Source organism: Lynx canadensis, chromosome A3 (genome assembly GCF_007474595.2).
Source record: "Lynx canadensis isolate LIC74 chromosome A3, mLynCan4.pri.v2, whole genome shotgun sequence".
NCBI lineage: Eukaryota > Metazoa > Chordata > Mammalia > Carnivora > Felidae > Lynx > Lynx canadensis.
Window position 1 is genome coordinate 24,219,094 of NC_044305.1, and position 16,244 is coordinate 24,235,337.

Below are 16,244 nucleotides of genomic sequence, written 5' to 3' on the forward strand. Positions count from 1 at the left end.
AAGCCACTTGACATCTGTTTTCTCATTTTCTCACCTTTATAAGGGGGGAGCCTTCTTTGCAGAGCCCTACGTTTGTCCTATTTTCTGTTCTTTAACCTTTATTAGAAAACATTCGATGGAATAAATTTGAAGATCTAATTGGTTTTATTACACGAGTCATGAATGGGTCAACATCCCACATAAACAAGTAGAGGGAAGCTCTGCCGAGCTATACAAAGATTTTACATAGAGAGGGAATAAAAAGAGAAGAAAACAGTTTATTCGCAAGGAACGAATTGTTTAGGCCCTCCTAAGGGAAGAGGAAGGGGCCTATTAGTAAATTTCCCAGTACTCACTGGGAAATTCCATGTTGACCAGTAAAAGGTAACATACTTGGGGAAGGTGCTCAATTCAACACAGATAACCTAATTTCAATTTTTCATTCCACTGCAGCCTCTCTTAACTGGGGAAGGATTTGGTGCTCCTTTCAGGGGTGTCTGCATGTTAAGAGGATCGGATAGTGCCTTTACAGTGAGGAAACTGGGCAGACACCATCTTAATCAGAGGATCAAGGTTAACGTTACTAGTAATGTGATATAAACGTTTAGGTAAACACAGGCTTTGGAGTCAGTCCTTTCCAGTTTGCACTCTTGCCACCGAACAACCTCAAGTTAATCACTTTAAGCCTTCATTTTATTATCTGTAAAATAGAAATAATCATCCCTGAGAGTGGCTAGGAAGACTAAATGACAGTTGCATGTGGCATATCCAACAATGTTTGGGACATAGTAATAAATGATCGCTGTCCTGGGACTAAGTGAATGTAGGTATGGTATTGGTTGCCAGGATAGGGAAGACAAATAGAAGAGCAGGTCTTAATTAGAAATGACGAAAAGGAACAGTATGGAGGTTTTCAGATCTGTAGGTATAACCACAAATTCTCAAGGTCCTGCCTGCCCTGTAGGGTACCTTGAGGAAACCCTCTTGCCCACAGCAGCTTTGCTTAATGGGAATCTGTTAGTAAGGGACCAACATTGTCCTTCTGAGGTCTCCACTGAAGACCCTCCTCTCCTTGTCAACTCCTGACAAAGGAGCTTTACAAACACTGATAACTGAAATAGGCTGGGAGTGACAGCAATTTCTCTTCTAGAATTACACACTAGGAGACATTTCTTAAAAGTCCAGATAACAGCAGCCCATCAGCCACAGCTGAGTTTTGTTTGATGTTCTTTGTAGGGATTGGGGCCAGTAAGCCAAATGGTTAAGAACAGTTAACTTCCCATGGAAGATTTCCTCATGCTGGGAGGGACAGGTCTCCCTTTTTCTTAGTCACACTGAAGCTAGATCTTTCTAGCTGCTTGTATGAAACAATGAACAGGATAGTGTCTACTTCTCAGGACCTGGAAGGGACCTGCAGTTTCTGTCCTCTAGTCCCTGCCAGTTCAGAATTATTAAAAAAAAAAAAAATCATGGGACTCCTGTGTGGCTCAATTAGTCAAGCGTCTGACTCTTCATCTTGGCTCAGGTCATGATCTTATGGTTCATGAGTACAAGCCCTGCATCTGGCTCTGTACTGACAGCACACAGCCTGCTTGGGATTCTCTCTCTCCCTCTCCTGCTCTTTCAAAATAAACAAATATTTTTTAAAAATATTAAAATCCCATTCCTCTTAGCCTCTCGCCACTGGTTCTATTTTAAATGAGAGCATGATCACCTGGTTTCCTAATAAGAAAAGAGTCTACTGAATCTATTGAGCAGGGTAACTCATTGAGGTCAGTCTTGATAACTAGCTGGTGGTTTTCTATTCAGCACCCATGCTTGGGTCCTGTCTTAGAGCACCTTCACTTGTTTTAGAAAAGGAGAGGTCTTCATCTTGGTTCTTCTTAACATAGGCAACAAATCCAATCTCACCTCAGTGGGTCTTTCCAGTTTTTTTCTACCTACTCCACAGTACAGACCAGCTACAACTTGCACACTTACAAAGACAGAGAGGCAGAAATCTATACAATTCACACAGAAAGAAGGCTTTTTTTTTTTTTTTGCTGCAGGTGAGGAAAACCTTCTTACTCAAGACTAACATAACAGTGTGCAAAGGACCAAAAGAGTTTAATTATAAACACAGTCTTACATCTTTTAAGGAAATGCAAGTGAGGCAGCCCCCTGAAGGACCTTTATAAGAGCACTTGACTCCCTGTGATATTTGTAGAGTTACCTGAGTATTTGAAATTACAGTTCAAGAAAACAAAGGAACTCCAATACAGTAATATACAATCCAGTGCTGCCATTCTCTGTTTTTAGTAAATGAAAGCATAGCATATATACAGATCATTTTGTAAATAACTCTAAAAGAAAAACAAAAAATAAGGGGGCTGGAGATACCAACAATATTAAGTAGAAGTAATAAACCTAAAGAAGTTCAGATACAGTTACAGCCAAAACAAGGAGGGATATAGAAATAGAGAAGTCTAATTCCATGAGTCATCCCTGATAACATTTTAGATTATTAATCAGATAAATAAAAAGTGGCAGAGTGGGCTTGACTGAAATAGTTCATTTAGGATGCAATCTTTGTGAGCAAGTGAGTCATTTTTCACTTAAATTTCTGATGATTTGACATTGGTATGTCAATCTCTTGATGAAAAATTAGTACCTGAATTTTAAATAGAGTTATTGTAAGTCTTATGAAATTAGATTCTTCTGCACTCTGATTTAAGTTCATAAAAGAGCAGGAATTCATTATTATGAGCTGCTGGATCAGTTTTAAACCACTCTATCTGAAACAAGTGAGGTCCTTCCCTCCTGACCCAGGCTGTGAAATGCTGCCTTCCCCAATCTCCCAAAAGAGCAGAAGAATAAGGCAATTGCTCATTTTACTTTGTTTTTATTTCAACATAACATGCAGTAAAAAAAAAACAAAACAAAACAAAACAAAACAAAACAAAAACAAAAAACCCCCCAAAAGACCAGGATTTATTAGCATTTACAATGCTTACAAAGAAAAAGGACTCTAAAAGCAATTTAGTTCAGATTTAAGAAATTGCTCTAATTGAACACTTACAATAAATCTATTTCCAAATGTTCAGTTTGGACCAAAATTTAAAATAGCATTTGGCAGGTAAATTATGTCTGCTGCTTATTTGTAGTATTTTTATATAACCTCTGATTCTTGGGATATCCAGCCCCCATTTTCCTAACACAGCAGGGAAGACATATACATGTGGCCACTTAAATTAAAGGAAGAAATGGAGTAAGGGAGATCCCAGGCTGCAAAAATATATACAAGCATTTACCTTTTCCAGAACTAAACGTTTCTTCCATAAAAATATTAAATAGCCAAGCCCTATAGAACTAGGGCCAGGGCTACTTCAAATATAGCTATTCTGTATTTTAAAAATATAGGGCAGAAAGCCTTTTGGGTGATATTTATACATTTTCACACAATATTTCTAGGTCCCTAAATGAATCATCAAGCATTATGTAGAACAAAAACAAGTCTACTTTCTTACATTATTTAATTTAATCTTATAAATCTCTAGTAAATATTGTAGATAACTACATTTTAATGAGAATTCGCCTCAATAGTAAGTCTTTATAGAAGGCTTAATCTCCACAGCCATATATTACCAAAGTTCAGATTTATATAATGAATGGATAGTTGGCAGACATTCGCTCTGTAAGACAAAGCAATAGCATTTTCCCCCCTACCAACAAAAAGGGAGAGTCCCTACTTTGGAAACCAGGGCTTTTAGAGATCATACATTTCCTGGAGTATATGGAATAAAAAAACAAAGATAGGGTTGGGGAGAACCTAATTTCCCCCACCTTTACACTAACAATTTCTAGATGAGGCAACCCTTTTACTCACTTAGGTCTGCTTTATGATGGCAGTGTTTTAGAGTACAGATACACAAGTTTTAAAATGTTTTTGTTGCTTCCAGGATGTGAAAGGACAAATAGGGACAAAGAAAAACCATTTTCTTTCCATATGGACCAGGGGTTTGCTACTCTCTGCTTATTTTTGGCTCAGTACTACTTGTTCCTGCTATGCTACCAGAACCTACCAAAGCCCTGTTTCATGAATTATATGAGGCTGTCCTCAGGGTTCAGCTGTGTGTGAGGCACTCAGCTGGCTGAGGCTTCATCCCACTGTCCATAAAGTCAAACCTCTGACAGCAGCCACCCTGACAGAGTCTAAGCTAGGCCAAGTTAAAAGAATTAACTACAGAGACATTCAAAGTGCATTTAATCAGATACTAATGGAGCAGTCTGAAATTAAATAGTCATGGGAAAAACAAGGAAAAACCTGTTAAAACTTTATGAGTGAAGAGGATATCCAACTCAGGACAATGTAAAGAATGGAAAAGATTACTCCAAGGTGTCAGAGAAATGATTAAATTTGAAGACTTTTAATTCACACACAGAATACATTTCTGTGATTACTAGAAATGTATTGCTATTAAATGTACTACTCCCATCTCTTTAGCCAGTACCACAGCTCTCCCTCCCTATGTAAATGTAATGTAGAGGATGTTTCACTGACCTCCCTCTTTGGACTGGAAAGTACTCTAGTTACAACTTAAACTCCCTAGCAATAACTAATAAACTGAAGTTGTTGGATTATGATAAAATTATAGATGGAATTTATATATAATAACATACAAAAATTGCCAATGATGGCCTTTGATGAATTTAGCTACCACCGTGAAGGAAGCACAGTGTTAATATTATTTATAAAGTTTAGTATTTGCAAGGCAATTAAAACAATCAAACTTCCAAATGAAGAGAGTTATATGGACATTTGCAGGCTGGGACCAACTTCTCCCTGAATTCAAATTAACAAAACTACTTTGTAGAGAGATGCAAGAGTTTTGCATCACTTTCCAGGGGTAACAGCAAAATGATGCATGGATTCATGCTCTGGGAAGAAAAAACAGTCAGGCCAGGCTGAAATGAGAGGGAGAGCACAAGCCAGAAGTTTGCTCACATCCCCAGAAGCTGGGTTAAGTTTGCACTTTTAACCAATACCTCTTACCAAGAGACTTAATAGGAAGATCTTACATATTTCATTTACCAAGGGACTTCCCTGCATATCTGCAGAAGTCTCTAAAAGAAAAAATCTACTCCCAAGCGAGACTTTTGACACATGTATACAAAACTGTTGTTAAGGTAACAATCTAGTGGAATAAGACAAGGCAGATTTCATTGCTGTTAAATCTCATGTTAAGTAAGGTTCGACTAGTCATTTGCAATCTGATTTCTGGAAACATGGAGTAGAAATCCAGAATCACTGGGAGATAAATCTCAATGATAACATTAACTTACTTATACTCAAATAACTCTCTAAACAGTCACAGCCCAATTTTACAACAAGATGTGCAACAAGCAGAGAAGGAAAAGGACAAACATTGTAAATAAGTTCTTGTCCTTTGATGGCACAAGTTCTCGGAAGTTACTCTTGTCCAAATCCTTCTGTTTCTTCAATGGCAAATAACAGCTTTTCCTTCAGTTGCTCATAGCTCTTGTAGGGTGGCAGGTCCAGGCGGTTAAAACTAAAAGTAAGAATTGTTAGCTTGAGAAAAGGAAATATATAAAGAATCATATGACCAGTGTAGCATATAACACCACTGGTTTTAAAGTAAGGCAAAACTGGGTTCAAATTCCAGCTCTGTCATCGGGCTTTGAACAAGTGCTTTTACCTTTCTGAATTTTGGATTCTTCTTTGGTAACTTGGGAATAACAATATTTACTTTTCAGGGTAGAGGGACAGAGTAACAAGTATACGTACAACACATGGCCAAGTACTTCAGGGTCTGTGCTGACAGCTCAGAGCCTGGAGCCTGCTTCGGATTCTGTCTCTCTCTCTCTCTCTCTCTCTCTGCCCCTCCCCTGCTCGAGCCCTGTTTCTCTCTCAAAAATAAACAAACAAACAAAAAAAATTCAGGGGTGGGAAATGGGACTGACTGCAAGTAGGCATAAGGGATCATTTTGGAGTGACAGAAATAACTTAAAACTGGTTAACTGTTACTACTCTGTAAATCTACTAAATATCACTGAGTTTAAATGAATAACCTTATAATCTTTAGTAGTTTTATGGTATATAAATTATACCTTGATAAAGCTGTTAAAAATAACTCAACACCATGGGGAAAAATATTTCATTTCCAATTTCCAAGAGGCTTTAATACCTACAAGGTAACTGGGAAAAGGCTATTTTTTCAACTCTTTCTGATTTTACTTACCAGGTATGACTTCTGGGTAACCAGTTTTCTTTCCCAACTTTTTCAATGCAGAATTTCTGTGGTCCATTGCTCCCTAAAACAGTGAAATCAACAGTCTGATACTCAAGTGGTTCAAATTGTGACCTTCTCTGTTCAGCAGCATCAGCATCACCAGGGAAGTTATTAGAACCACAAATCCATAGGCCCCACCCAAAGCCTACTAAATGGAATCAGAAACTTTGGGATAAGGCTCAGCAGTGTGTATCTGAACAAGCTTCCAGATGATTCTGATGAGTGCTAATGTTTGAGAACCAATTTGTCAATGTATGCCCAAGAGAAGAAAATGCAGTTTTTTTAAAAGAAATTGCAATTTTATCTAGCTTTCTTTTGCCAGAATAATAGAATGCTATAAATAATAACAGAACACCTAAAAAGCTCAATTTTAGCTTTAAACACAAGAGGGAAACTACAATCCACTGTCTTACACAATAAAACTTGGTTTAAACATTAAATTGTTAAAACTTTATAAAATGTAAACAACCTAGTTAATTCAGTATTAACAATGCTTGTGCTTATAGGTCCTATAGAACATACCCTTACAAACTTACACTCAGTTCTTGCCTCTCATTTATCTTTTGTTGTAGACAGAGTGAATGGGGACCTTATAAGCACTGGTTTTCTAAAAGGTCACTAGCAAGCCCTAGAAATAATCATTTGTAGTCACAATGATTAGTGGTGCTACTCGACTTCTTTAATTATTATAGGGTGCCAGGCAAAATAAATGTTCTATATAATGTGTGAGACAGTCATACTCAATGAATTTTCTTATGACCCACTCAACTAAACCCAGTACATATATGAATTGGCAGTACTTTTGATTTATAGTATCAAAGTGTTTGCACAGTTATGCTAAAAGCCTAGTAAAGAAATGGTTATTGTGCAAAAGGCTAGTTAAAATTATTCAATAATTAACCTCAAAATTATGTTAATTTACTCTAAACATTCTCTCTTTTCGATATACTACAGCATTTCTAACCACAAAGATGGAACGTTTTAATAGTACTAATTAATACTTAACGGAAGAGTCCAGATTACATTCAATAGACACAGAGTCAAAAATTAAAACAGAGGGGCGCCTGGGTGGCGCAGTCGGTTAAGCAGCCGACTTCAGCCAGGTCACAATCTCGCGGTCCGTGAGTTCGAGCCCCGCGTCAGGCTCTGGGCTGATGGCTCGGAGCCTGGAGCCTGTTTCCGATTCTGTGTCTCCCTCTCTCTCTGCCCCAACCCCGTTCATGCTCTGTCTCTCTCTGTCCCAAAAATAAATAAAAACGTTGAAAAAAAAATTAAAAAAAAAAAAATTAAAACAGAGAAATAGGAAATGAAGGAATTTTAGTGAATTTCACTAATAAAGGCTATTTTACAAATATGTCATATCATCCTGAAAGTTTCTAAAACTTTATGGAATGTTAAGACATCAAGTTGTATACATTATATACACTGAAATTATTTTGGGTTGCCTGTTGTTTTCAATCTTCTTCTAACACTGTCCCCAAACCAAACAAGTTCTATGTGGACTCTTGTACCTATGTTCCTATTTTCAACCCATTTCTACTTTCAAATAGTATGATCTCTGAGGACTTTTTAATCAATCAGAGCCTTGGCCTGTGGTGGAACTTCATCACAGACACTACCTCATTTTTCTCCACTTTGATCATCTGTAATTTATTTTGGCAGGTCTATTATCCTTATTCCATTTAGATTATTTCCCTCTTTTTCTTATCATATTTATTTAAGTCAATTATTTCTTGTTCTCTTTTTTCATATTCTAGTGTTTCTTATACAGAAAGGTTTCTCTGATCTTATCTTAAACCCAAGTCTTTTTAAGTAGGAACAAGTATTTACTAATTAGTGTCTTCTAACAGTTGTTCCCAAATACATATGTATCAAAATAAATATTATTTCATTATGAGTCACTTCTTAAAAATTTTAGTTGGTGCTTAAGTTTATGTATATTTTTTAGAGATTGTAGACACTTTTATTTCATACCTACCAATTTCATTCCAGAATATTAAAGAGGAGATTATAAATATTTGTTATAGAAATGGGATGTCAGATCTGTCAAGGGTTGAGAACTATCACATTAAATTATATACTTCACTCTTAACAACTTTCTCTTCCTACACTGACTGGAAGATTCAACCAGATGGCCTCTAAAATTGTATGAAGCACAATCTCGTCTCTGCCTTCCACAGGTATCCTCCTATGTTGTTTTAAACAGCTCCACCTAACTCCAAATATTACTTCTAAGAGCAGACCTAGTTCTCATCTCTTTAATGATTAAATCTAGCTTACACTGAAACTGGTACCAATTTTCTCCTCATTTTGGTCATTACCTTACTTCCCCAACCACCAACATGGTTTTTCTTTTTCAACCTAGAGACCATTCTCAAAGGTGCCCCTCTCCAAAAACTTACTTAGTAATAATCCTTCTCTGAGACCTTGCTAGCACTGGATTAAAAACCTTCTTCCATATTGCTTCTGAGAAACCAGAATATTTATTTCTCCTCTTCACTCTCTGGACTCGCCTTTAAGTTTGGCTCTAGGCTATTTCTAGCTCATCCCTAAACACAGGTGTTTCTAAGCATCTCTGAATTCGATTTCTGCATAAACCAACTTGTTCTAATAGCTTCAAGCATCACTGCTCCCATGACTCTACTTTCCTTCTCTACTCTTACCTCTAAACTCATATGAGCAACACCTGTTAAACTGCCCTTCTGCTCCCTGGTTTTCCACTTGGTTGTCTGGCAGTTGCTTTGAACTCAAGAGGTTCTAAGCCAATCATTATCCTCCCTCAATACCTCTAAACCATGTTCTTTACACTTCACAACTCTATTTCTTCATTTTTCAAAACATGGTTTTATCCTGGACATTCTTCCTTTATTAGCTCATCTTCTGTTCAAGTCCTTTTCTAACTTTGGAACCTCTCTAGCATTTATCCCTTCTTTTCCATCTCTATTTCCATCTCCTAAGATCAGGTTCTCACCATTGCTCCAATATTTTCTTCCTATGCATGGTATACCTTGCTATCAAATTTTCATAATATGCAGCTTCAGCAAGTTTTCTGGCTTCAAAAAGTTTCATAGCTTCCAATATCCTCAGAATAATGTCCAAATTCTTCTGGTCTAGCTTTTAAAGTAACTATATACAACACTGCCTACTTAGTTCTTCAATTCTGACTCTCTGCTTCAGCTGAAGCAGGCTTAGGGATCACAACTTCTTTTCTCCTATGGTACGTGGCATTATGCTGGTGTTAAAGATTTGAATTTACTTAAGTTATTATCAGTCACAAAAGTATTTCCATGGTCATTCATTTCCAAACAACATACATTTTGATCAGTAACTACTATGTGACAAGCACTATGCAAGACACCAGAAATAAAAAGATAGAGCTCTGTATCTCATGGAGCTCCAGGTATAATAGAGAAGAATGTTAAACACATCATTAAAATATAGTATAGTACAACCAACAGTGCCTGGCTCATAGGAGACACTAAAATGTTTGCCAAATGACTGAATGACCAAACAGATTTACATATAGAAGATCAGTAAGATCACTATTCTATGAAGTTAAAATGTGGGATCTAGTCTTAAGATAAAAAACTTCTAGAGGTAAGGATTACAAAGTGATTTAAAAGTTTACACAAATCCAGGTTAACTATGACTAGTTAGGAAAAGGGCTATTCTTTTCTTTGTTATTCCTGAGCTATCCACACTGATTTGAATGTAACAGCAGCGTGATAAACAATTTTCTGTATAGGAAAAGTGATCCTGTCTCACATACCCATGAGGTCAGCAAATCCTCCAACTGGCAATCGACAAGTTCCAGTAACAAACTGCAGAAGTCTCATTCTTTTCTCATTATCAATTTCTTTAACAAACTGTTTTAAAAAAAAACACATGTAAAGAGATATATAGGTCTTATGTTACATTTAGCATACACAAGAATGAAAAACAATCATTTCAAATGAACTCCCAGTGTTAGATGCACTAGATAATGACTATACCCACTACCGTGTCCATGTTTGTCAAAGCCCTATCAACTTTCCCCTATATAAATCTTAGGACCACATCCTTTTAAGGAGATAGAAAAAAGGTGCCCTGGGTCTAAGAGTTCCCTACTCATGAAGTCTCAAGATTAGCTCTTCCAGAGCAGCCCGTTCTTTTTCCCCACAGATCTGTCCTATAGGATATTCATGTGGTTACATAGGACACAGAGCCTGAGTCAGTATGAGCTTTTTGGTTTTATGAACAAATGAAATCAAGTTCATAGAATTCTGACCCAGATATTTCCCAATAACCTCTCTCTCTCAATGTTCTCTAGGTTTTGGTGCAGCTATACACTGCCACAATCAGGTGCCTTTCCACTCCTACAACTCTGACTCAAAACATTAGGTTTCTGGAGGATGCTTTCTAGCCTGTAGCACAAGTATTTTGGTCCAGCCAAATTGTTTTTTTTGTAGATATTTTTTTTGTCAAATATTTTAAAATTCTAATCCTATTTGCTATAGAAGTTTGGTTCATTTGAGTTTCTTAGGAATTTCTTTACATAAGTAAGAGACATTTAAAAAAAATTTTTTTTAGCGTTTATTTATTTTTAAGACAATGCGAGAGACAGAGTGCAAGTGGCAGAAGGGCAGACAGAGGGAGACACAGAATCTGAAGCAGGCTCCAGGCTCTGAGCTGTCAGCACAGAGCCCAACGCAGGGCTTGAACTCACAAACCGTTAGATCATGACCTGAGCCGAAGTCGGATGCTTAACTGACTGAGCCACCCAGGTGCCCCTGAGGCATTTTTTTTAATGTGGTAAAGTATATATAACACAAAATTTATCATTTTAAGCAAGAATTCAATGGCATTAAGTATGTTCACACTGTTGTGTAACCACTCCCACAATTTCTAGAACTTTATCATCCTAAACAAAAACTGTTACCTCCTCATTCTGGCCACCCCCAACAGCCTGTTAACCTCTATTCTACTTTCTATCTCTATGAATTTGCCTATTTTAGATACCTCATATAAATGGAATCTTGGAATCATACAATATTTGTCCTTTTGTGATTGGCTTATTTCACTCAGCATTATATCCTTAAGGTTCATTCTGTTGTAACCTGCCAGAATTTCCTTTTTCTTTAAGACTGGATAACATTCCATTGTATATGTATATCACATTTTGTTTATCCATTCATCTGTTGATGGACACTTAAGTTGCTTTCACCTTTTTGGCCATTGTGAATAATGCTGTTGTGACCATAGGTATATAAGTATTTGAGTCCTTGCTTTCACTTTTTTGGGTATACCTAGGAGAACTGCCAGTCATGTTAATTTCTATGTTTAACTTTTCAAAGAGCCATTAAAATGTTTTCCAAAGTGGAGCACCATTTTACATTCCCATCAGCAATATATAAGAGTTCCAATTTCTCAACATCCTCAACAAGGATGGTTATTTTCTATTTTTTGATACTAGCCATGCTAGTAATGGATATGAAATGGTACTTCATTATGCTTTTGACTTGCACTTCCCTAATGATTAGTGATTTGAGCATCTTCTCATGTCCTTATAGCAGACATTTTTTGAAGACACCATTACGATTCCAAACCAGTTCACCCTCTTAAGTTTTGCCTTCTGAATTATAGAATTCTTAGTGAGGTATGAATGATGAAAATCATACTTTAGGCTGTTCTAGAACATTCCAAAAGCATTTAGATCAAATGCAAGAGAACCATCATATAGAGAGGTCTTATACTCTGGGCAAAGGTGCAAAGTGTGTGTTGCTTACTCAGAAATAGTCTTTTAAAAATGCTGTTGTAATCTTTTTTTTTTTTTTTTAATTTTAATTCCAGTATAATCAACATACAGTGTTATATTAGTTTCAGGTGTACAATATGTGATTCAATTCTATACATTACTCAGTACTCATCACGATAAGTGTATTCTTAAACCCCTTCACTTCTTTCACTCATATCCCATCCATCTCCCCTCTGGTACCTATGAGTTTGTTTTCTCTAGTTAAGAGTCTGTTTTTGGGGTTATCTTTTTCTTTGTCCATTTGTTTCTTAAATTCCATGAGTGAAATTATATGGTATTTGTCTTTCTCAGAACGACTTATTTCACTTAGTATTACACCCTCTAGATCCATCCATGTTGTTGCAAATGGCAAGATTTCATTTTTTTAAGATTTCATTCTTTTCATGGCTGAATAATATTCCATATATATGCACACACATATACACACACAAATTTTTTCTTTACCATTCATCTATCAGTGGACACTTGGGCTACTTCCATAATTTGGCTATTATGTAATATATTCATTTACTATAATGCATAGGATGGAATGAGGGCCTGAATACAGTAGGACATTTTGTTTTGTGACTTTTTCCATACATGGTAAGCAATTTCTAAAAAATTATAATGTGTCTGCCAACAGAAATAAACTGAGACAAACCTGCCAAAACCACATGATTTGTTTGCTTGTCCTAGTGTAATGACGGTAGATGGCATGTCTTTGCCAGTCATTCAAATCAATCTCTTGCATTCCACATAAAAGGACCTTTGGAGATTAAAAAAAAAAAAAAAAGATTTCTTTAGGTAACTGTACAACCTATATAAAAATTCTTGATATATAGAAGAAAAGACTACTATTCAGCAACTCTCAAAAAATTAATCAGGAGGCTTTAGCTTATAACCTGTGCGTCAGGAATGGTGTTCACATTGCTTATGAAGGTTAAGTTTCCACAGATGGTGTTATATATACACATACTCAGGCAAATTAGTCACTCACTGTAGAGAGGTTTTGATAGCAATACTTTTCTTGGGGGTAACACTTTCATATACTTGGATAAATTATGGACTTTTTTAACCACCAGCGAGCTTCAAAACATCCTGCCAGCATAAAAAATACTACTTCTAACACAAAGATGAGAAAGTGAGCTGAAAGCAGACACCTGAAGGCATTATTTACCAGCATGCTGCAGAGGAAATAAGAAAAAATCATTACCTCTAATTCCTTTGCATCAAAGTATTGCAAATACTGCTGGGGAAGAATTTCATTAAAGCCCTCAAAGAAAGCTTGTGTCTGTTCTTCAACACCTCGAGACAACCTCCATTCAGCTACCATTCTGGTAAATAAATATTAAAAGAGCTATCAGGAAGTTTAGATTTTACCTTTGAATTCCGAGTGTAAAAATAGTTTTTATAAACTTTATTATGAAAAATTTCAAATATTTATAAAAGTAGGATATAATGAACCCTATATCCCAGCTTCAACAAACCACCAATATTATTTCATTATGCCCCTACCCATACCCTAGGTATCATATACTTTGATTTTAAACACAAATAATTCAGCATGTATCTCTATAAGTCTCTTTTTGAAAATAACTACAATTCTATTATCACACAAAAAAGTGAATAGTAATTCTTTTATAGCCAAGTATTCGGTGCTCAAATTCTGATTGACTGTTTTTTTTTTTTTTTAACATACTGCTTCAATCAAAATCTAAAAAGGGTTCATACATTGCAAACATCTCTTAACCTTCTTTTAGAGGTTTTCCCTTTGCAATTTTTTTCAATGAAAATACTTTTTAATGAAAATTCTCTAGTAGATACTCTAGATTTCAACTTATTTAAAAAAAATTTTTTTTAACATTTATTTTTGAGAGAGAGAGAGAGGGAGGGAGAGGGAGAGAGAGAGAATGCAAGCAAGGGAGGGGCAGAGAGAGAGGGAGACAGATTCTGAAGCAGGCTCCAGGCCTTGAGCTGTCAGCAGAGCCTGACACGGGGCTTGAGCCCATGAACCAGGAGATCATGACCTGAGCCAAAGTTGGATGCTTAACCAACTGAGCCACCCAGGTGCCCCCTTTTTAAACAATTTTAATGAGCAAACAAATATGGGTATTTTAGGCATTTGATCACTTGATGATAACTTATGATAACTAAAGTCCTAAAGTTTACTGTGAAGCCTCTGAAATTTTGGGAAATGGCAGTATAGGCTGTAGTGGATTAATGTGCCTGGTGATTATAATGATAAACTCTGGGCATATTATAATAGAACAACTATTTGAAGGCATCAGAGAGAAATCAAAGGCAGGCAAAAATTGCTGGGGATTAGATTCTTGAAGGATTTGCATTATGAATAGGCTTTTCTCCTGAGGGTACTTCCCAGTTTACATGGAGCGCAAGAGAATGAAGCTCAAATAAAAGGCAACAGTCTTATTGGGCTGAGGAAACCTGAGGATGGGAGCTTCAAGCTGTCAACAGTTATGTAAAAATCCCAGAAAGAAAGAACACAAAGAGAAGGCATTCCCATCCAAATCTGCACAGGAATTTACTTCAAATCCTTAGCTGATTGTTAAATACATGTGTGTAGCATGATGAGACTCCAAGGAACCCTGTGCAAAGCAAAAACCGAAAAGCCAAAGACCCAAGCAGAAATTTCAGCAGTTACCTAGTACCAGAGAGATAGAATGTTAGAGTTTACATCTCACAAAGTTACATGGTAAACACTTTAAGCTTTTCCTTGTAAGAAGTAAGGACCATGTTTTAGGAATAAAGGGAAAATGGAAATAGACCAGCTCTAGCAAGCTTCCAAAGGATCAATGTGATCTGTCCTTCATTTAACTGCCTGTCAAAACAAAGTCAATATTCTTCAGAGGAAGAAAAAAGAATCCAGAGTCTACCATGTATCATCCACAATTAAAAAAAAAAAAGCCTGCAAAGAAGCAGGAAAATGTGACTCATAATAAAAGAAAAAAGTCTATAGAATTAGGCCCACAGACAGCCTAATGTTGAAGTTAGCAGAGACTTTTTTCTTTTTGTTTTTTGAGAGATGAGCAAGGGAGAGGCAGAGGGAGAGAGAGAGAATGCCAAGCAGGCTCCATGCTCATTGGGGAGCCTGATGCAGGGATCTATCTGATGACCATGGGATGATGATGGCCTGAGTCAAAATCAAGAATCGGACGCTCAACCAACTGAGCCATCCAGGTGCCCCACCGGAGACTTTTTAAAAGGCTATTAAAATGTATTAAAAATTTATAGGATAAGATGGACAAAATGGGTAAAGAGATGGGGATTCTCATCACAGACACTCTTAAAAGAACCAAACGAAAATTACAAAATATCTGAGTATCTGTAACGAAAATTTTATTGAATGGACTTACGAGCAGTGAATTCAAAAGTAGGTCAATCAAAATGGTGCAAACTAAAAGGGCAGAAAAAAAGATAAAAAATATATAGAGTATCTGAGAACCATGGGATGGTATCAAAGATTAAACATGCATCTAAGTGAAGTCTGAAGTATGTAGAGAAGGAATGAAGCAAAAGGAACATCCATAAAGATCCAGTCCCTGAATTTTCCAAAATGGCTGAAATGGCATCAATCACAGATACAGGAAGCTCAGCAAATGCCAAGTAGGATAAATATAAAAGCAATCATAATTAGGTACAGCAGAGTCAAATGCAAAAAAGCAAAATTAAAGAGAAATGCTTTGAAAAACCACAGAAAACAGACATTCAGAAAAAAACATAAAAAAAAACCCAATGGCTTACATATCAAAAATAACAGAAATAACAGAATGACATTATTGAAAGAAAGTGCTAAAAATGAGGGAAAAAAACCCCTATAAACTTAGAATTCTAAATCCGATGAAAATATCCTTTAAAACTGAAGGTGGTATAAAGATGCCTTCAGATAAAAGCTGAAAGAATTTATTGCCAGCAATTGCACAGAGAAAAATTATACAGGAAGTTTTTAAAACTGATCCCAGATGGAAAAATAGATCTGTGGGAAGAAATGAAGACAACCAGAAATGATAATGTGAGTAATGTAAAAGACTACTTTTTCTTAATTTCTTAAAAAATCTAGTAATTGGGGGTACCTGGGTAGCTCAGTTGGTTAAACTGAGATTTCATCTCAGGTCATGATCTTGCAGTTTGTAGGATCAAGCCCCACATTGGGCTCTACGCTGACAATGAACAGAGCCTGCTTG

At 36.4% G+C, this 16,244-nt stretch overlaps 1 protein-coding gene across 3 annotated transcripts in view; it reads right to left on the reverse strand.

The window, feature by feature from the left end:
* Positions 1 to 2,066: 2,066 nt before the first annotated feature.
* ITCH (itchy E3 ubiquitin protein ligase) overlaps positions 2,067 to 16,244 on the reverse strand; it is a 144,712-nt gene continuing 130,534 nt past the window's right edge. For all 3 annotated transcript variants that reach the window (XM_030309756.2, XM_030309757.1, XM_030309758.1), the window contains 5 exons: positions 13,256 to 13,376; positions 12,704 to 12,808; positions 10,039 to 10,135; positions 6,219 to 6,291; positions 2,067 to 5,528 (listed from right to left, as the gene is read on the reverse strand). In XM_030309756.2, the coding sequence (XP_030165616.1) occupies positions 5,429 to 5,528; positions 6,219 to 6,291; positions 10,039 to 10,135; positions 12,704 to 12,808; positions 13,256 to 13,376 (496 nt within the window). In that variant the 3' untranslated portion in view covers positions 2,067 to 5,428. The remainder of the gene's footprint in view (positions 5,529 to 6,218; positions 6,292 to 10,038; positions 10,136 to 12,703; positions 12,809 to 13,255; positions 13,377 to 16,244) is intronic.